The sequence below is a fragment of the Cricetulus griseus genome, chromosome 2, assembly GCF_003668045.3.
Source record: "Cricetulus griseus strain 17A/GY chromosome 2, alternate assembly CriGri-PICRH-1.0, whole genome shotgun sequence".
Taxonomy (NCBI): domain Eukaryota; kingdom Metazoa; phylum Chordata; class Mammalia; order Rodentia; family Cricetidae; genus Cricetulus; species Cricetulus griseus.
Window position 1 is genome coordinate 224,401,266 of NC_048595.1, and position 21,167 is coordinate 224,422,432.

The 21,167-nt window shown below is 47.7% G+C and overlaps 1 protein-coding gene across 2 annotated transcripts in view; it reads right to left on the minus strand.

Moving 5' to 3' along the window:
• Positions 1 to 210: 210 nt before the first annotated feature.
• Positions 211 to 21,167, minus strand: part of Cables1 (Cdk5 and Abl enzyme substrate 1) — a 106,224-nt gene continuing 85,267 nt past the window's right edge. For both annotated transcript variants that reach the window (XM_027404330.2, XM_027404329.2), the window contains 6 exons: positions 20,231 to 20,327; positions 18,842 to 18,998; positions 17,464 to 17,567; positions 6,892 to 6,998; positions 5,378 to 5,585; positions 211 to 1,355 (listed from right to left, as the gene is read on the minus strand). In XM_027404330.2, coding sequence (XP_027260131.1) covers positions 1,215 to 1,355; positions 5,378 to 5,585; positions 6,892 to 6,998; positions 17,464 to 17,567; positions 18,842 to 18,998; positions 20,231 to 20,327 — 814 coding nt within the window. In that variant the 3' untranslated portion in view covers positions 211 to 1,214. The remainder of the gene's footprint in view (positions 1,356 to 5,377; positions 5,586 to 6,891; positions 6,999 to 17,463; positions 17,568 to 18,841; positions 18,999 to 20,230; positions 20,328 to 21,167) is intronic.

The following is a 21,167-nucleotide window of genomic DNA, read 5'->3' on the forward strand; positions in this document are numbered from 1 at the left end:
TCCATGGCCTCTGCATCAGCTCCTGCTTCCAGAGTTCTGCTCTGTGTGAGTTCCTGTCCTGACTTCCTTCAGTGATGAACAGCAACGCTGAAGTGTAAGCCTAATAAACCCTTTCCTCCCCAACTTTCTTTTTGGTCATGATGATTTCGTCGCAGCAATAGAAGCCCTAGCTACAACAAGGTGACTGAGACTTACATGTTCACACACACATTTATGTATATGTAAAAGAACAAAATATTTTAATTATTTTTCCATGGCCACAAGCTTTCTTCAGTAAAGTTATACCTGTATAACTACCAGGTGACAGCATGGTTAATGCTTCAGGACAGGTCACAATTTTGTACTAACAATCAACTTAACCACAGCTTGAAATGTAGTTTGTCCCAGCTGCAAAAGCCACAAGACACCAATCATGCGTCTTACCCCCAATACAGACTTTTATAAAACACATACATATATGTATTTAGCACAATAAACGCGCTCATTATGCACTCTAACATAGAGCACAGGAATACACGCTATGGAGTGCAGCCCTCATGTTTCCACAGGCAAGAGCTAGAGGGTTAAATAGAAGCCCGTGGTGTGACGGCAGGAAGTTCAGAGCGCGCCACTCTGCACGTGACTTATCCTACTGTTGAGAACTGTTGCCTCTGTCCAGTGAGTGGCAGGTACAGTCTCATAAACAGTGCTATTTCCGAAGAGCAGAGATGTCACTCTGGATCTGAGTCATTACCTAGAAATCATAACAAGTCAGCTCCATAGAAGGTGGGGATTGGCTTTGGGGGGTCAAGTGTAACAGTGCCTCTCAGACACTTGCACACCCACACCCTTGTGCCCAGGGAAAGTGCACTTCCGAAGGCAGATATAAAAATAGATTGGCACGCTCTTGACACAGGGAGAGGGGACTTTGAGCAGCTCCCCCAAATCCTGCACATCTCGTTCCCCCTGTTCCAGTGCAGCACGCTCCCAGTCAGACCCAGTCTGCAGTAAAGGCCCTGAGAAGCTTCAGGGAGGGAGAGCGGGCCTCCGTCACCCCCAGCACACACCTCCTTTTGTCAAGCCTGAGCAATGTCTCCTAGCAAGTTCCAGGCTTCTCCATGAAAATGAAGCAACAAGGAGACTCGGCTTGGCGGGCCCAGCTCCGCTCTCCGGTAGTAAGCGAGGCTCCGCCGTGCACTGGGAGGAAGCAGTCCCTGGCCCTCCTGGGGCCTGTGCTAGGAACTCTGGATCAGGCGTCTGTAGTGGGGCATGACTTCATGCTCTGGCAGATGAAGTGCAAATTCCAAGGCCACCAACACTGGAAATTCAAAGGCAATCAGTTCTCTCCTGTTCAGTCTGAACTTCTCTTCCAGTTTCTGCAAAGACAACAGATCCATTTTAGTTTCACATTTAACAACTTAGGCATTTTTGTTTGTTTGTTTTTGTTTTTTCCAAGTGCTACTTTTCTACCATCAAGTGAGTGACCGTTTATCGTGGATGCGTCTGCTCTCCCTGGGTGACTCTAAAAGAAGAGAGGTTCTGGAGGTCTGGAAGCTGCATCCGGTAAAGGTGTCGTTCTCTTCATCTCAGGAAGAAAAGCAAAGGGGCAGTCTGGGTCCATGGCATGCAGAGATCAGGATGGACAGCCACAAGCTGCCCTCCTCATACACTGTTCTTGTAGCTACTCTAGTTTCAGGACACATCAACTGCCAAAAGAAGGCACAAGTCCTCCTTAGTGTCCCCTCCTGACACCACTGCAATGGAAATCAAATTTCAGTGTGAGTTTTAGGGGTGAGAAAAATATGCCTAAATCATCTATCTGTCCCTTACAGGGTGGACCGCTTCCTGCCTTAGTCCTAGTGTGCAGACAGTGAGCCTTCCCCGGCGGCCAGCGGTCTGTCTGGAGATGCCTGACAATTCCATTTAATACTGCGAAGACTCTTAAAGTTCATATTGCATTTATGCCCATTTACAGATAATCACAACTCAACAGGTCAAGAATGGCCATCTACAGTCACCTGGATAGGGAACTGCTGTCCTGAGTGCAACCTCGCTCTCTCTCTCTCTCTCTCTCTCTCTCTCTCTCTCTCTCTCTCTCTCTCTCTCTCTGCCTCCCTCCCTCCCTCCCTCCTCCTCTCTATCTCTCTCTTTCTTCCTTTGTTTTTCGAGACAGGGTTTCTCTGTGTAGCCCTGGCTGTCTTTGAACTCACTCTGTAGACCAGGCTGGCCTCGAACTCATAGAGATCTCCTGCTTCTGCCTCCTGAGTGCTGGGATTAAAGGTGTGTGCCAACCCCACAGGGCTCTAACTAGGATTCTTTGCACCTATTATAACCGAGTCAGGCTCAGAGCACGCTGGCCAGCAAGCCTCACAGGCCATCTTTGCATGGCACAAGAGGAGGACTTGTGACTCAGCCTTTTCCTTTCACTTGTGGGGACCTGAGTCCCTGGGAGGTTGTCCCACATCTGAGCAGCTGAGTGGCCAATGGCTCCTCACCTGTCCACTCAACAACGCAGGCTTCCAGGATTAGAAACAGAAGAGAAACAGTGGGGGACAGGAAGTCCCCCTTTTTGCTAGATCACTCAGTCTCACCTTAAGCTTAGCTTTTGGCTAATGAACTCTCACTAACGCAGTGATGACTGTCCCGAGGTAAAACTGGGATGGGATCTCATGTTAGGGTGTGACTTTCAGATCATAACTGTTTGTCTGTGTTGACACCATCAGCTTCAACTGTGTGGCACAGTACTAAACTCTGATTAAATGTGTATGGTATAAACTGCTTAGAACTGTATTAGTCTTACTTCTGAGGATGCATTAGTTATGTGCATATATGTATGTTTCCGAGGACCCCCAAGTAGATCCTGAAACCACAGTATCATATCCTATAGATTTGTAATACTTATGGTACCCAATTTACAGGATCAACAACAACTAAAACAGAGTAACTATAGTGTATCAAAAGTTACACAAACGTGTTTTCTCTGTTGCTTATTCTGGGCTTAGCCATGCAATGCTTGCATGATGAGATGAAGGAATTGTGATGTAGGCTGTTATAGTGTATTAATCAGACATACGCACTATGATGCTTGGGCAGTCAGTCTAACAAACAAGGTGACTAGGTGCTCGTGTACACAGGTGGCTACATAGGACACAGGGATAGTTCACACCTGATGCGTGACAGGGAGAGCTTTCATCACACTACTTAGACTGGGGCATAACCTAAAACTTACAAATGGCTTATTTCAGGACTTTTCTATGCAGTATTTGGGGCTGTGGTTGACTTGGGTTACTGAAACCAGGAAGGGCCCATTCATTGATAAGGGGACAACTGTATAAGCCCATTGATGCTTGGCTTAGATTTGGCACCCAATAATCACTTCCATGTTCATGTATCTGCTGCACACAGGACCTTGTACCATTTCTGAAAATTAGTAAACTATGACCTAAATAATACTCTTTCTTAAAAACATATACCAAATACCTTCCTTATTGTCTTCATCACTAGAGACAGTGCTGCATACAGCATGATACCAATTGTCTGTTCTGTGCCTTGCCTTTTCCGGGCAAACTTCTCCTACTGCCCCCAACAGTTTAGTCACTGCCCTATGAACCTGATATGACATTCTGGCAGATCTGCCCTGAGCTCAGGATTGCTTATCAGGGAGTGTGACTTCTGCCCATAAACCTGGTGATTCCAGCTCTTCTGAGGTCTCAGCCTTGAAGCCCTTTCTTTGGGACCATCTTGGAACCAGGTCTGCAAGATCTCCAGAGTGAACTGCAGAGGCTCAGGACTTTAGCAGTAAGCTAGACAATCACTTAGGTTAGAAAAAAGCTTGCTAACTTAATTGTCTGTGCCAGGTTTTGAAAATTTATAAACACTGATTCCTTCAATGCTCCAATAGGCACCAGTGGATGACAACTGAGGATGCTTTCAAAAAGCAAGCCAATCCATCAAGAATTCTCCTCTCACACCAGCTCCTTCCATCACGCCAATGAGGACATTGTCCACCTGCAGGCAGCCCAACACTGACAGGCATTCTTCAAACTGGCCATTCCTAAGCCTTCACATGTGCATGGGGAGCACCCCTTTCTGGAAACAATAATGAAGGCTTTTGCTCACAAGTCCTTCCCTTTCCTTCTCCCCCATGGGATTCTGATTATATGTACCAAACATGTGTCCCTCAGAAATTAAGGTTACTGGCTTTGGTCCCAGTGAAGTGCAGTAGGGAGGTAAGGCCTCTGAGAATAATTAGGCTGAGAGGAGTTGGGGGATTTTGATGACCTTGGTGACCTTGAAGGAGACCAGATTCAGAACAAAAGGCACAGGAGACCAGATTCAGAACAAAAAGCCAGAAGGGACCTTGAACTTGCCAGCTTTTACAACGATGTGAAGTCAGTTTCTGTTGTCTAAGCAACCCAGTCCATATAGTACAGCAGCCCAAACAAAAGTCCTTCCTCTTGGCAACTTCGAGTAATAAGAGTTGGTTCTTTATCTGTTTTGTTTTTTTTTTATTTATATACTATAGCACACACACACAACATATAATACACATTTGTGTACTGAGAATTGGAACCTAGGACCTCACATGTGCTAGGCAAGCAATCTACCACTGTCCACACTCTTCCCCATTCCTTTTTTGTTGTTATTGTTTTGAGCCAGGGTCTTACTAGGTTGCCTTTGGACTTTAGTCCTTCTGCCTTAGCCTCCCAAGTAGCTGGGTTTATGGGCCCATACCACAAAGCCTGCCTACACTCTTATGTTAAAACAGGTGTTCATAAATCCAACCTAGGCAGTCAGGTATCCTTCGGAAGTAAGGCCACACCATCCCATTGAACCCAGCATTGCTGTTGGGTGTGTGCGGCAACCACAATGCTCTAAAGACTCTTGTGGTTACCACGTGTGGTGGTTTGAAAGAAAATGGCCCCTAAAGGGAGTGGCACTATTAGGAGGCGTGGCTTTACTGGAGTAGGTGTGGCCTTGTTGGAGGGAGTGTGGGGGTGGGCTTTGAGGTCTTCTATGCTCAAGCTACACCCATGTCACAGTTTACTTCTTGTTGCCTGCAGATCAAGATGTAAGACTTGCAGCTACTTCTCCAGCACCCTGACTACTCTCACACCACCATGTCCCACTATGATGAAAATGGACTAAACATCTGAAACCGTAAGCACCCTATTAAATGTTTTCCTTTATAAGCCTTGCCATGGTCATGGTGTCTCTTCACAGATATAGAAACCCTAAGACACATGGCTTCTCTATGTGTGAGAATAACTTCATCGTCCTTTCTATCTAAGAGGGGTTTTAGGTCATGACCCTAATGATGGCTTTTTAATCTCAGCCATTAAGGTCCATTTGCCCGCCAGGGGACACTGGACTGGGCGCACACTCCCACCTCACTTACATCAATCAGATGCTTGACGTCGTGCTTTTTGAGGTCACTTCCGACCTTGGCTGCCAACAGCACGCATGCTCCGGCACAGAGCTTCCGGTTCTGCTTATTCAGTTTCCCCTTGAGGGCGAGCTTCTCAAAGTAGACAAAGGCCATGGCCACGGTGGGCTCCTCAAAGCCGCAGTCCTCCTGGGCAAGCTTCCGCATCTCTCTCTTCAGACTAGAGGAAGACAGGAAGCAGAGCGTCCCGAGAGAGCTCGGGGGACCCACAAGAAGACTATGACACCATCTGGAAAGCATTTTCTCTATTCCCTCCCACGGGGGGATGCAGGCTGAGATCAGTCCACATTAGATGTGGGAGCAGACCATGTAACTGGGAATCTGGCCCCTCTGTGGGTCTAGTGACACAGACACAGCACAGCCCAAATCACAACTTCCAAGGATTATGGCAACCACGGCTCCATTGGTTGCCTATCTGAGTCCCCAGGAAAATAGGGGTGGGACACCTCAACATGAAGAAAGGGACCCACGCTTATTTTAGAGCTATTTCAGGTGTCTAAGTTCTGCCGATTACTGGTTAGACTCTATGTCACGTAGACATGTTTGGTTAAAGGCAAATACTTGGGAAAGCTGCCTAGCAAACGGACAAAGCATGGATGCTTAATTTTTCTTTATTCTTTGGTTTTTGGAGCATGCCAGAATCAAGTCTGCATTAGGATACACTCTAGGGTAAACCTGCTCACACTCCAGCATCTCAGAGGTGGTGAGCACACTTGGAGTCATGGTGTGGATGCCACAATCTGAGTCAGCACCTCTAGCTTGGCAGGATGAGTGGCTGGCATATATGGGGTCACCACAAACCCATCCAATCATCTGTATGGGAAATCTGGGCCTCTCTCTCTGTTTTGGCTATTTTGGTGGGTGTGGTTGTTCTAAGATAGGACCTTGAAGTCATGTTTAGGTGAGAGGAGTTATCTCATGCCCCAAGGTGCCAATTCTACACACTTCTGTTTAGCTTGTATCCCAGAAAGCCGAGACCTGCATGCTGCCCATTAGGGTTTGATTGTGTTTTTAGACATGACGGTATCCTAGGCTAGTTTCACATTTCTGTCTCCCAAGTGCTGGAATCACAGGACAGCATGATCACTCCTGGGCTGTGAAGTAAGGGAGGGAGCTTGATCCCAGGGCTCTGTTGTGTGAAAGCCCAGCACTCTACTGACTGAGCCCCACCCCAGCTCCATCCTTTCTGCCTTCTATAACCTGTTTTACTGAGCTGGCAAGCTGCAAGCAGACAACATGAAACAATTGTTCTCAGTAAATGAATGTCTCCAAGAGCTGTGTCAACTAGTGGGTCAGGAGCTTTGCCTGATGCCTGATGCCTTGGGCTCTCCCACGACATCCAGGCAGGAGTCAGGCAGCAGCAGAAGTGTCTAGTGAACATGCCTGTGTTTCTTTTCCTGAGGAACAAGAAGAGTGTACTGGAGGGGCCTGGCAGAAGAGTTCAGAGTGATACGTGGCTCTCCTACCTCCTGATTTTGCTGAGTGTTAACTTGATGTGAGGAAACTTTTCCTTGAAGGTTTCGTTCATGTCCTTCTTGAGATCTGAGGGCTTCACGTAGTCAATCACCGTGGTCTGTAGTAGAAGAGGCAAGAAATGTCACTGCAACCATGGGTCAGATGTACTAACAAAGCACAAGTTAACCCTGAAGCAGCCAGTAGACCACCAGGGGAGGCCTGTGTGTCAGCTTGCTGTCCACACAGGGCAGAATTCAAAGGCTCCACCCTCTGCCCCTCACTGGCTTGGTTTTGGGAGACTCAGTCACCCAACATCTCACGTCCTACCTCCCATGGTTATTCTGGGAACCATGAAAGGTGGTCTGTACAATTCCTTACACATCATAGATTCTCAACAATTCTATGTTTAAATATTTTTTAAAACATGACAAAATATGCATAAAATTCACCATTTTAAGGCACCATTTAGTGGCATTAAGGACATACACATTATTATGCAACCATTACCAGTACTCTGTAGGACATCCCCCTGTTTACTTTCTTGAGCCCCTGAAAGCACCATTTTTTTTTTGTTTTGTTTTGTTTTTGAGACAGGGCTCTAAGTAGTCAAGACTGGCCTTGAACTCTGCATTCTTCCTGCTGAAGTTACATACCTGAGTACCATGTCCAGATGCCTTTTAAAACATTAATTTTTGTGTGTACACACATGTACATGATTGTGCTTGCCGTGTTTTGTGGGGGTATGGGTGGTGGTGGTCAGAAAATTACTAGTGGGAATTGGTTCTCTCCTCCTAACATGAGAGTTCAGGAAATCAAACCCTGGTTGCCAGGTTTGGTGGCAAGCACCCTTACCTACTTAACCATATCACCAGCCCCAGCTAACTTTTGTTTCATGTAAGTAGAATAATGCATTTGCTTTTCCATCACAGGTTTCTTTCAGTGTTAATGCTTCAAGGTTCAGGGGGCATTGTACCTGGCATATGAATTTCCCTTCAGAAGCAGAGTGACATTCCATTATGTGTGTGGAATGGTAACGTTATTAACAGTCCCTTGCTTAAATTCTGCCTATCCTCAAGACAGGTTCCTTTGAACCCCTGGGAATGTTCTGGGTTCCCTTGCTCAGTGCTCTGCATATACCCCTGAATTTGTATTTTGCTGGGTCACACCAGTTAGTCTCATCTCATCTCAAAAGTGTACCTGCCAAGGCCAGCACTCTTTAGGCTGACAACAGAAGTCACTTCAGCAGGTCACTGTCTTCCACAGAAGTGATGTGGAGGCCACCCAGCCCCATGGATGACACACTACCAGCAAAATCCACCCAACAGTTCTTAGTGACCCTGGCTAATGTCGGTAGGCTTCTCTGAACATGTGGTTTGATGTGACACCTAATGAATTTTTAGATTTTGGTGGTGCTGAGAATTGAACCCAGGGCTTTGGATATGCCGTGACAAGTGCTATACCACTGAGCTACACCCCAGCTTGACAAGACTTGGAATAGGCACATGAACTGCATTTGGTGGCAGCTAAAAGCCCAGTGAAAAGTGATCTCGATGGATTTCTCTGGAGCATAAATACTGACTGTAGCAATATTAACTCAATTCTGCTAATCCAGCCGTGACATTTGGGGAGATGAGGATCCAGGGCATCCCATTCAAATGGGCCTCTGAATTTTCCAACAGGTCTGTCCAAACATCTGAGGCAATGAGAGGCCCCGATCCTTTCTTGCGGTAACCACCACAGCTGACTAGATGCAGTATATATGAAAGGACACCTGACCCTTCTCTTGAGGTTTCTGAATGCACCCCATTTCAACTTACAGGTGAGGAAACCAAGGCCCAGTGTGGTGGAGAAGCTTGTCCCAACCTTGATAAGCTGCAGGCTCCCCATACACTAGGCTCTTCTTCTCTAATCAGATAATGAGCAGCTGACAGTAGCCATGAGGTTGTCACAAAGGGGTGGGGATATAGACAGGGCCAAAGAAGTGGTCGCCTTAGCAAGTCAAAGTCACTCAACCTCTGGTCTAGGAGTCCAGGTATCTCTACCATGACTTATATCTTAGTTGACTTATATGTCTGAAGTCCAGGGACTTGCATATCAGGTTATCCTTGCCAACTAACATTCCTTTTCAATTTACTCTGTGATGCTGCATCTTGGGACTCATCCAACTAAGTTCCCTAGAGCACAGGTTGCTTTCCCTATGACTATCCTTCCCTAAACATTCTGTTTCATTCTGGGAAGTTTTACTCCATTATAAAGGCCAGGAAACTAGCAGTTATGCTTCCCGACTCCCTTGCAGCTAGGATAACAAATACATTTCTGACTGGAAAAGAGGCAGCACTTCCATTATTTCTGCTATCAAGATTGATTGAGAAGTTCTGGTTCACTGGCTTTAGATGTCTATTTTGTAGACTACAGCAAAGGCAGCATGGTCTGCAGCCAACAGTAGTTGGTAGTGGGTTCCCAACTGTGGTAGTTACCTTTTAGTAGTGGTAGCTAGCCCTGGTTTCTGGTCAGAAACTAGAGTCCTGATCCCACAGGTTAAAGCTCCCTAGGTGGCTTGGGGATCATTCTTATTCTGTTAGTATTCCTAAATATTATTTGGTTAGAACCTACCATGTAATAACCCCCCCCCTTTGAAAGTGTGTGTGTGTGTGTGTGTGTGTGTGTGTGTGTGTGTGTGTGTGTGTTTGTGTGTGTTTGTGTGTGTATGTATGTTTACAAGCACATGTGGAGAGGACAACCTCAAGTGTCATCCTTAGGAACACTGTCCATCTCTTTGAGACAGGGTCCTTCACTGACCTGGAGGTCACTAATTTGGCTAGGCTAACCAGCCAGGGAGCTTTGGGGAATCCTTCCTGTCTTGTTACCTCCCCAGAGCTGGTCTTACAAGTGTGGTGTCATGCCCAAGCCTTTTTCACATGAGTCTTGAGGAATGAACTCAGATCTTCAGGCTTGCAAGGCAAGCACTTTCCCAACAGAACCATAGCCCCACCTGGTGTGGATACTGAGCTTTGCTGTGAATTGTAACAGTTTATGTGTGGTTCCATCCTTGCTCTTGGGGTAAGGAGCTTGGCTGTCCTTTCCAGGCAGTGGGATGAGCACAGGCTGGGCAACTGAGTGTTGATGTGAGACCCCCCAGCTCAGTCCTTAGTAGATTTTCCAAATACCTGGCTGACATAGCTCTTGAATTCATCGGATGCCACCTGCAGGCACAAGTGACCTCTGTACCACCTCCAACTTACTGTGTGCTTGTTTCCAGTCCCATGTCCTCATGGCCGTTCCCCAATCTGGCATTTGACTTGCTCATCTATTTGGGCTTTACCTATCTCCCGAGTCTCACTGTGTAGCCCAGGATGGCCTGAAGCTCACAGTTGTCTTGATTTAGTCTGGAGTGCTGAGATTATAGGCATGTACTACATGCTGCCCACTTTGCATCTTTCCTAAGTTAGATAATACATTTTGAGGTTTGTGTAGGGTACTCTGCAAACATTACCTTTCTGTCAAAGCCCAGTAATAACCTGGGGTGGGGTGCTCTGCTCCATTTTCACAGCCTCAGCATCTGACTGCCAAGTGGTTGGTAGCCTTCCAGGACAAGTGACGGAGGAGCCCAAATAAAGATGCTCCTTACATGAAGTATGAGATGGGTACACAGCCAGGCGGGACCAGTGGACCATGATCCTAGAGGGAGGCTGCTTTCCTCTAAACGCATCAGAGTACTTGAGACAACTGTAGGCTTGTGACAGCCTTGTCACTGAGGCAAATGCCCAGTAACAGGTACTCTAGTCTGTCTGCCTCAATCAATTTAAGGTGAGGGGGCAGTAAAATGCCTCTGTGACACAATGGGAAAAAGATGGTGGTAAGCTGTGCTCTGCAAGTCTGGCTGAGAACAGGAAGTGGCCACTTTGGTTTCCTGGCCTGCTGTAACAAGCTCCCACCATCTGGGTAGCTTTGACAACTGCAGGCTGCCCTAGAGACCTAGCTGGAAGCCTACAATCGGCGCAGGTTGATAGGATGTGTTCATGGAACATAACTCCTTGTTACTCTGTCCCCAGAACCTGCCTTGCCCCCCCCCCACTGCTTCTGACACCCAGGACTGATGGATGTGCCTCCACTGTATTTTCTGTCCCTTTCTGTGGACACAGTCATGTTACTCTCCACTCATTTCACCCCATTTACATCCGCAGAGAGCCTGTTGCAGATCAAACACTATCCTAAGGTCATAGGAGGTCACTGCATCTCTTAGGGGGATATAGTTATGGTCACAGTTGTGGCTTGTACCTAACGGTGCTGCTGTGCAGCCTTCACAGACTCTGGCCCTGCCTGTTCCCCAGGCTGAGTGTCTGGCTCCCCTGCCCCAGTGCCAACTCAACCTCCCAAGAGTCAGCCTTAACATCACAGGCATTCAGCCAGAGCTCTGCTTTTATACCCAGCTCTGCCACATGGCATCCAGGTAGCCTGAGCACACTGCTGAAGTACTTAGGCCTCAGATCCCTCCTCTGAGGATCTCTACCAGATACCTGCTTTGTGCTAATGGCCACAGGACCCCTGATCTGGAGGGCTGCCCCTCACCTGCCTGGGGTTAATCAGGCTGAGTGGGCAGCCCCCAGTATGGCAGTCTGATTCCAAACCGTGTAGGATGCAGAAGGGCCACCCTCTACCCTAGCAGGTGTCAGAGGGATGAAGTTGGCACCGTCTTCTGAGCTATAGGTCCCTGTGGAGAATAAAGTATGGCGAGCTCTGACAACTTGGCATCCTCTCTTGGGGGAGCTGTACGATGACCCCTAGGGGCTGGCCCTCCTAGGCACCCTAGAGACCACTGTTCTTGCAGTGATGACAGTGAGCCAAAGAGGCAATACTGGGGACTTAGCAGCAGGCACAGGGTTCCCAGCCCCTGATAGCCACCCTTTCTGGCTTGGGGGAGGATAAATTAAGCACAAAGCTGAGCTTGATGCTTACCTACCTACCAGTCTGATACACCAGCTATAAACACTTGCAATGCTGGATATGGCCACCTGTGTTACTTACTAGAAATCAAAGTACTAATTAAATGGGGTGTAGCTCCTTCCTAGCCTGGAAGCTCAGTGCATCATCACCTAATTCCAGGCCACAGGACTGGCCCTATAAAAGTCTTCTCTGGGCCTGCAGCTGTGACTGACAGCAGGGCTAGGCTACAGTACGAATGGGCAGCTCTGGCCCTCAGCACTTGCATTTCTGATCAAGTAACCAAAGTGAGGTCCCTGGATGCACTTGTTTACAGCTTTCTGGCTGCAGGCAGTAGTGTGCACTCAGCTGTGTGAAGGAAAAGAGGAACATCAGCTGAGGGAAGAACCCCACCCCAAAGACAGCAACTTCCAGGGCAATGAAGTGATTCACAAAGGAGCCCGGCCATACCTGCCCTCACTAGAGGCAGGGGGCAGGGAGAGAGAGAGAGAGACATGACCCTGAAAAAGATGAAAAGCCTACAATTTAGTTATTTAGGTAGAAGTATCTACTCCATCTCTTGTAGACATTGGGGTACACCAACAAAGGGGGCACAACCATACTGGGGTACACCGATACTGGGGTATATCAACACAATGCGTACACCAACACTGGGGTACACTGATACTGGGGGTACACTGACATGGGGTATACCAACGTGGGGGTACACTGACATGGGGGATACACCAACACTGAGGTACACCAACACTGGGTGCACCGACATGGGTTTGGGGTACACTGACGCAGGCATACACTGACACCAGTATATACCACACTGGCTTACACTGCTTTTTATAATTACTCCACTTTAACTCATGAAAGAGGGAAGTCCAAGGAGGTGAACTTGGACTCCACCCCAACTCACAGCACCAGCTATGATGCTGCGAAGAGAAGACCCCCTTGGAGTGCATGTCAGATGGAAGGGAGCCACATGCCTCAATAATGATGCTAGAGAATGAACAGTAGGGTGTTCAAAGCTAACAGGTGGCTGGTCTGGTCCCACTTGAGGGTCTGGTGGAGCTCTGGCCTCCTCCTTCTAGGACTTAGAGTCTAAGCACCATACAAGCAGCTCTGAAGGGGGCACACATGCTGCCCTCTCTGCTCCCGTCTCTTGGGGCCAGAATTCACCTCTACATTCCAAGGAACATTCCAAGGAAGTGAGGCGGCCTCAGTTTCCCCACCATAAAAGGAAGGAGTAGTTCCAGGCAGTGATCTGGGCAGCTCCTTCCAGCCCTGCAAACATCGGTGCCCAATTCTGCTTCAACAGCACTTGTCTGAGAGCCATCAGCATTCTAGTTCAGCGGGCAGTGGAAAGCAGATGTTGTACTTGTTCAGGTAATTAGGCAGGGGCGCTGGGGACTACATCCATAAAACCAACAGCAGATGGCCATTTCAGCTGTCCCATGCATTTAATCCTCCTTCTCAGGGCAACAGTGAATGATAAGGAAACTATAGGACGGGGTGGTGGCTAAGCAACCTGGGCTGCCTGTGGTGCTGTTTCTACCTCTTGGATTCCAAACACGGGAGCCTAGAAGGAAGCAGTGTGCAGCTCTCACTGACACAGGGGTGGGTCACACTGAGGGGTCACCATGCCTTGTGAGGTATACTCACTGTCAGGCATCTGATGACAGCAGATGCTTCGCGTCTCGGATAGTCTACAGTAGGTGGGTACCTAAGCCACCAGTACAGTTCTTAATGGAAACAAGCAATGGCAATAAAAATTCTATCTGTGGAGATAGAGGGCAGAGTCTAGCCACCAAGTAGGGCAGGCCGAATGCATCTTTTTACTGAGTCCTCTCTTTCCCCCTGCTTAGCATTTCCTAGTGTCCTGGAAAACTGAATCCTAAGGCAGATTTCTATAGCTTAAGGGCGATGTGTGCCAAAGGACTCAGATTCTGCTGTTAGGTAAATGGAATACAAGGAATATTATCAGAGATCCATCCAACAGGGGTCTGTAGAGATGTGGGTATCTATAGATATCACCAAGAATGTCTCCGTTTTCTTATGTCAAAGCAGTGTGAGAAAAAATGAAAAGGATTTACAAATCCATTGGGGGCTAGTTTTGTTCACCTTACTACAGTTCTTTCTCATATTCTCTTAATTGTTTTCCACACCCATAAAAGGAGGGGAAAACAGGTAACAATAAAAACCACTGCCCATGGAAGCTGCCAGGCTCTAATGATAAAGAACCACTCTCTAGTGAAACTTAATTACACACCAGGCAGGGCAGGCACAGGAGGCATGGTCTGACAGGAGCCTCCTGCCCTCTGGCTGTACATTAGCTAATGCCCTACAAGAACCTGCATGCAGCCAGGCAGCTTGACGTGTGTTTGTGGTTGCTGTCTATGACGTGCTTTCGTGTTCTGTGGTGACCTTCTAGAAGTTTGCAGGCTGAACCACAGGTGCAGCTACACTGTGGTTTTCATACCTGCCCCGGGAGGTTTCAAGTTCAACATCTAGCTTTTGCCTTTTCATGATGGACCTGATGGGTCAACAATTAAAAATACAAATGTAACAAGAGTACAAGGCCACTTTAGTGTCACTTCCATGCTGGAAGTGAGGGACTTCACCTGTAGAACCCTCCAAAAGGCTGTGGCAAGTGGTTCTTTGATATATGATGAGAACAATAGTGGAGAAAGCACATATCTGACTCCGGGTTGGGTAATACTGAATGACCGTCCAGAGGTACTTATCCAAGAAAAAAGGAAATACATGCCCACAAAAAGCCATGTACAGGAATATTGATGGCAGTAGCTTTCAGGATAGAATAAATTGTGTTCATCAACACTTCTCAGCAATTAAATTCAATTCTCTGTGTGAATCACATTAACACCAACTTGTGTGAGAGATGGCCCAAAGAAAGAATATTGCCTATAATTCCATTTACACAAACTTCCAGGACAGGAGAAAAACTTAATATAGTTCCCGAAGTCAGAGCAGCGGCGGGTGGCCTCAGAGAAGATGGGGAATTAGAAAAACAGACTAGATCTATATTGAGATCAAACGACAGTGCCAGAATTCATGAGACTACACACTTAAGCTGGCTGTAATGGAGCCTGAAATTCCATGGCACATCCCCAAACACTAGGTCTCAGACTTGGGTTCCCCACTGAAATGGTTTAACCAGGACTGTGGCCTGAGAAGATGAAGCTGAGGCAGCAGGATCCAGAGGCTGAGTAGTCCCTAGTAGTCCCTGTTCCTATGAGCCAGCAGAAATGGCAGCAGGAAGCACCGGGGCCAGCAGAGCCCAGCCTCAGAGACCTGGCATCTACCCGATGGGGTGGCTGTTGGGGTGAGCAGAGCTTCTCATTCCTCCTCATGTGCCTCAGGCACCGAGGGCTCTTCAGCAACCTGTTCAAATAACCCCACTGTCCCCCGGGAGTCACCGGCCTATTAGAGATGCAGGCTCGTCACTCTGTGGTCTCAACCCCACTCTGTACACACCCTTGCCCTCCCAGGAAACACATCTGACCCTCCTTACCTACTCCTATCACTTTTTCAGGATGATATCTTCCATGCTCTCCTCTCCACCACATTTGTCTGCTTGTTTGCTGTTGGACTTTCCCACTTATTCTAAGGCCGACGAGAGGAGACTGTAGCTGTTAGTTCTCCGGTAAATGTCAAAGCACATAGTAGGATGACAACTAAATTTAGTGATTGAGCAAATTCTAGATTTGCTCCACAGCATACAACAGTCAAGCAAAGCCATGAGAATAAAGAATCCTGCAAGGTCAGTGCAAACCCCCTGCAGCCTGTAGGCTCCTCTGCATTACAGGACCTGGATTGGAGCTTTTTGTCACACATTGTCAACAATTTAAGTGACAGCACAAAAGAATGGATGTCCTGTCCTTTACTAAAAGTACCAAGGTCTGGGGCCAGAACAGGAGAGAAGCCTCATGGCTTGGGCTAGGAAATGCAGCCAAAGAGTGATAGCATTCTGTGAAAACATGGACTCTTACCAGAAGCCCAGTGTCAGCACATGGAAAACGACCCATTTGGGAACGCAGGATGAGGAGGGCTGGACATACACACTCATGTGGAAAGTCATCCAAGGACAGGTAGCTCTGGTGTGAGCCTGCACAGACTGTCCCAGAACAAAAGCTCACAATGCAATAAGGGGGCAAATCGGACCTGGCACCCACCATGCTTGTCAGAGGGAGGTCAGTGTTGCCCATAAGACAACATCTCTGTAGGGGAGTCCCCTGCAGGACCCCATCATCAGCCACAAGCAGTCCACTTTCATGCTGTCTCAAGCCTCTAGACATCTGTTAATCTGGCCAGAGAATGGTCCTCACACCCTGCCCTGAGGTCCCACTGCCGACTGCATAGGACATGTGTTCAGAAACAGCCAGGCAAAATCAGTGAGCAGAGCCTGACTCAGGAGCTGGAGGCTCAGCACCCCACTTCCTGTCTCTAGCAAAGGGTCCTACTGGGATTCCGAGTCACAGTTTCCTGCCTAAGGTAGTTAATAAAGTGAACATTCATGGATAAAGTGGGGCCCACACTGAAAATTCACATTATCATGTAAATGGCAACTTTTCAGTGGCTCCTTTAACACAAGGACACAGGCTTTTGTCACCAAATATTTAAGCCCCGGAATCTGGGGAAGATGAATGGTTTTGTTCCTTGAATGAACAGGTCATAGAATAGAAAAAAAGAATACAAGAAAACAAACAAAACCAAAAACACTTAAACCCAACAATCCCTACCTACACACAACTGTGATTTTGTTATCGTGTTAGCAGCTGAGGGATAAGTATGTGAGACAGAGGACAGGGCCGTTTTAAATTAAATGACTTTGAAAGTTCATTCTGTCCAACATGGCTCAGCAGATCTCCTCAAACACCGGTAGTAATCAGCAAAGGCCCAGTGCTGCCCACTGGTTCTAAACTCTAAATGCAAACACAGGCAGCCTTGAGTACTTGGAGTTGATAAGCAGCTGGAGTGACCCAGGGAGGAAGTACTGTGGTTGTCTGCCCTGCTGCCCCATGGGATGTGGAAGGCACAGAGAGGCAAGGCATCTGGTCGAGTTCCCTCTATTGATGAGTGTATGATGGGTCTGGTCAGTCCATTTCTCTGCATATAGACTCTTTCCTGCTCCTCAGCAATGAGGACAGCTCTGCTAAAGAAAGGAGTGTCTACAGAAGCAGGAGCCCACCATGGTGGGGAAGGTGATCAGTCAGAAAGTGTAATCCAATTACTCAAGGGGAAACCAGAAGTCTCGAAATACACACAGCAAGGAAAGTGCTCCCTGTAACACCTGCCCATGATTCGGAGTGCATGTGGAGACTTACAATTGCTAAGGTGATCCAAACACAGCTTGAAATTGGTGCTCCCCTGAAAGGTCAGGCCCTTCACTAGTAGAGTCTGGAGTGTGTATACTCTGGCATGCCCTTCTCAGAAGTGAAGGTCTCTAAGCTGGACGCCCCCCCCCCCAACCCGTTATAGGTGGCATTCCCAGGCAAGCTAACTGGAATCCTACAACTCTGACTAGAGAACTTGATAAAATGTCCCAGATGCAAAGTCCAGCGAGCTACCCAAGGCCATTCCAGGTTGCTGTGGGCACGAAGAAACCTGCCAGCCAGTCATTGGATACCACTTACCATGTATGAAGGGAAAGTCAGGACCCGCTTGTGCTTGCCACAAGGCCACTGGGGGTCATCCAGGAGATTTGGGTCATAGTCCATAAAGTCTCCCAGATCACTTCCTGAGGAGCACAAGCAAACGGTAATTAGGGCCCTGGACTCCTTGAGGCTGAGACTGCTAAGAAGAGGCTAAGGACAGTTACTAAAGACCAGGTGGCTCCAGGGCCATTGCCTCAGAGTAGCAGCAATGGCTCTGACTTCTAGGGGTTGCCTCTGCTTAGCAGTGAGGTATAAACACACACTACAAAAAGATTGGCCAATCCTTACCATTCTGTTTTTTTCCCCTATGTTAGTAAATTATGTGTTCATTTCCATGACTCAGAAGAATACACAACTTGACACAGCATGTGACCCTTAGAGGTCACAAGAACATGGCCCTAGAACAGCCCATTCTCTAAGCTTGCAGAGAGAATTGCTAAACTCAGTTGTGCCATTCAGGGCATGACCTGGGTAAATACTTCTAGATAGGCTGCTGTGTGTGAATCATGTCCCAACCGTGGTAGCCACTAGCAAACACAGATACAAATGCTTTTTCAGGTGATGGGGGCATTAGGATAGGGGCAGGCTGACCTAGGGAACTCCACCTTCACTTGGAATTTCGTGTGTGTGTGGGGGGGGGGACCAGAAAAGTTGATGTAAGATGTCTCCTCAACGACTTTTCTGCCATCTTTTATGACAGTGTCTTTCGTGGAACCTGGAGTTCACCAATACTGCCAGACTAGTGGCTAGCAAAACTCAAGGGTCTGCTTGTCTGTCTTAGGGCTAGGATCACACACATGCATGCCTGGCCTTTTATTTGGGTGCCAGGGATCTGAACTCAGGCCTTCGTGTTTTTGTGGAAAGCACTTTGCCAGCCATTTCCTGGGCCCCTCACCTGGAATTTCTCTGTGAGAGTTTTTATCCTTGTACCTATGTGTGGACAAACATGGAACATTCAGCTCTTCCTTCAAAAGTCAACTCAACTTCTAACTGTGAGCATTGCAAAGGAAATGCTCACCCAACCCTACACTTCAGGGCCCAGTTACATGGGGAAATGCAGAAGGCAGAATGCATCAATAGAACACAGGTGAGTGAGGAATGAGAAGCTGGGAGAGAGCAGCAGCTTGGCTTTTCCCACATAGGCAGGCCCTGGGGGGCTGGTGACTGAGCAGCTAATTAAGAGGCAGGTCGTCTGTGGTATGCCTGTGAGCCTGTGTGACCTGAGATCACACCTCATGCCTGCCCCCTCACCTCACTGGTGGACCCTGTCCTCTAACCAACACAAACAGAGACCATTTGCACTGTAAACCAGGGCACATCCCACCACAAGCCACCAGACCCCCTGAGCTAAAGTTACCTGCATCCAGGCTCCCCTGGGTGCTGCTGGCCCGGCCTATTGAGAGGCTGCGGTGGCTCAGGGTCCGGAACTGGGAGAAGGAGGAGGTGGAGTCTATGGTATTTCGCCGGGTTCCGAAGGCATTTGTAGGTAATAGAAACTGGGTATAGGACACTGTCTAGAAGGGAAAACAAATACAGACAATGATTACACCAAGAGGAGGCCAGGCATGTTTTCTGGCCAAGCTCTGTTGCTACTCTAAGATCAGATTTGCTTTTTAAAAAACATGCAATTCTGGAATCTAATGGGATTTGAAAAAATGCAACTTGTATCCCAGCCTGTGGGCTCGTCTTTAATCCCAGTACTCTTGAGACAAAGAAAGACAGATCTCCAAGTTTGAAGCAGCCTGCTGGTCTATACACAGAGACCACATGTCAAAAAAACAGAAAAACAAACCAACAAAGGAAGAGAAAAATGCATCTTGTTTGGTATTCATTTTTGCCAAATTTGTGCCACTTTCATACCCAGCCCTCACCTGAACAGACTCCGAGCTGTGTACATCTTAACTGGTCCCATCTAGTCTGTTTCTTCCTAGTAGGTAGCTAAAATGTCTATGTGTCAGACAACAAGGCACTGTTTCAGAATGTGCTGGAATGTTGTGTCATGAACAGGTACATGTTGTACTGTATCTTATAATCCAGGAGAGGAACTCAGGAACACACCAGGCCTCAGGAGTATCTGGTAAGGCTGCTGGATCGTCTCACGATTCCCCAAAGGTACTGACCATGACCTGCACTCTACAATAACCTACCTCATGCCTAGGTCTTAGACACAGATACCCTGAGGGTGAGGACTGCTCACCTGCAGGCACAATGGGAGCTTCCCCACTGGGGCACAGGATTTTTGGAGGTTGTATGGAGACTACCTATACCCAGTAACAGAGGTCAGCATATTTCAGATTTTGCTCCTTGGACTTCACCTTAACAGCTCATTGTATTGTGGAATTTGATGTTTAGCTGGATACTAAACTGACCACAATTTAGTGGTCACTGTGCTGGGCTGAGACGCCAAAACTTTACCAGTGGCTGGAATATTGCTCCGACACCTCCAGTACATAGATACACAAACCATTACTTCATCCTGGAATGTGGGTATATGTTCATAAATATGTGAATATTGCACAATCAGCTGTAAACAGTGTTATCAGAGAAATGCACATACTTCTGGACCTCCTGCCATGCCTCTACTGAGTTACTGGCTTGATGGTTTCTGTCCGCACACTGGCAGCATTGCAGTGAGATGGTGCATCGCCCTGGAACCTGCCCTGACCTGGCAAGTAAGGCTTATGCTCTAGCTCTCACATCCTGGGCCTTGTGCTATCTGCAAAATCTCAGACACTGGAAACCTTACCTTCCCGTCAGCACCCAGCTCCACACCATCAAGGCCAATGATCTCCTTCAGGCTCATAGCCCCTGCTGACTGTTTCCCTCCATCCAATTTCAGGTCCCTAGGAAGGACAAGCCAAGAGAAAATGCTTTGTGTGTTTCCCAAAGAATGACACTTACTGTATGGCATTTCACAGTCACACTGATGAAATGACCCGGTGTGGCGGGGAGGTCATGTCAGCGGTGCTCTGGGAGTCACTCTTCTATCACTTTCATGTAAATGATACCCACATGAACAGAACATGTGAGGAGGAAGCGGGCCTTGGAAGCCCGTGTTTACCAACAGCTTCAGCATGGCCTCTGTGTTTTCAGACAGGTAGGTGAGGGGAGGCATTTTCTGAGTGCTGGGGAACGTGAGTCTCTTGGGATCTAGTGCTGACTTCTTTTTGAAGTTGCTAAGATCACCTCTCTTCACCGCTCTTCTTTATCAGATGGGACAAATCAATGTCTTCAACAGCTACCAAGTGCTTGCTGGTAATAAAAGGATCAATACCACAGTAGTTGGGCCAACCACCCTGACAGTGTGTCCTCTCACCAAAGAATAACCCCAGTAATAATAACAAACCTTCCAGTAGCATAGCACAATTTCTAAAGCCTCTCACCATCACGTGTTAGCTAAGATATTACCATTAACCCATTTTACAGAGGGGGGCATTGAGACTTAACAAGGTCACCAAAGTGCTCTTTCTAACACATAGCACCACCCTAGAGGTGCAAGGTAGGTCCACTGTGACTACATCCAGGTAGAGTTACTCACTGTGTCAAAGGGTGAGTCGCTCCAGTCACCTAGTGCCATTCTGACTACCTACTACAGCCTGTCTCCTATGTCCAAGCATCCTGTCTAGTACAGGGCAGAATAGGGTGTCCAGGACCTATATATACTGCGGCCATGCTTGGGTGCT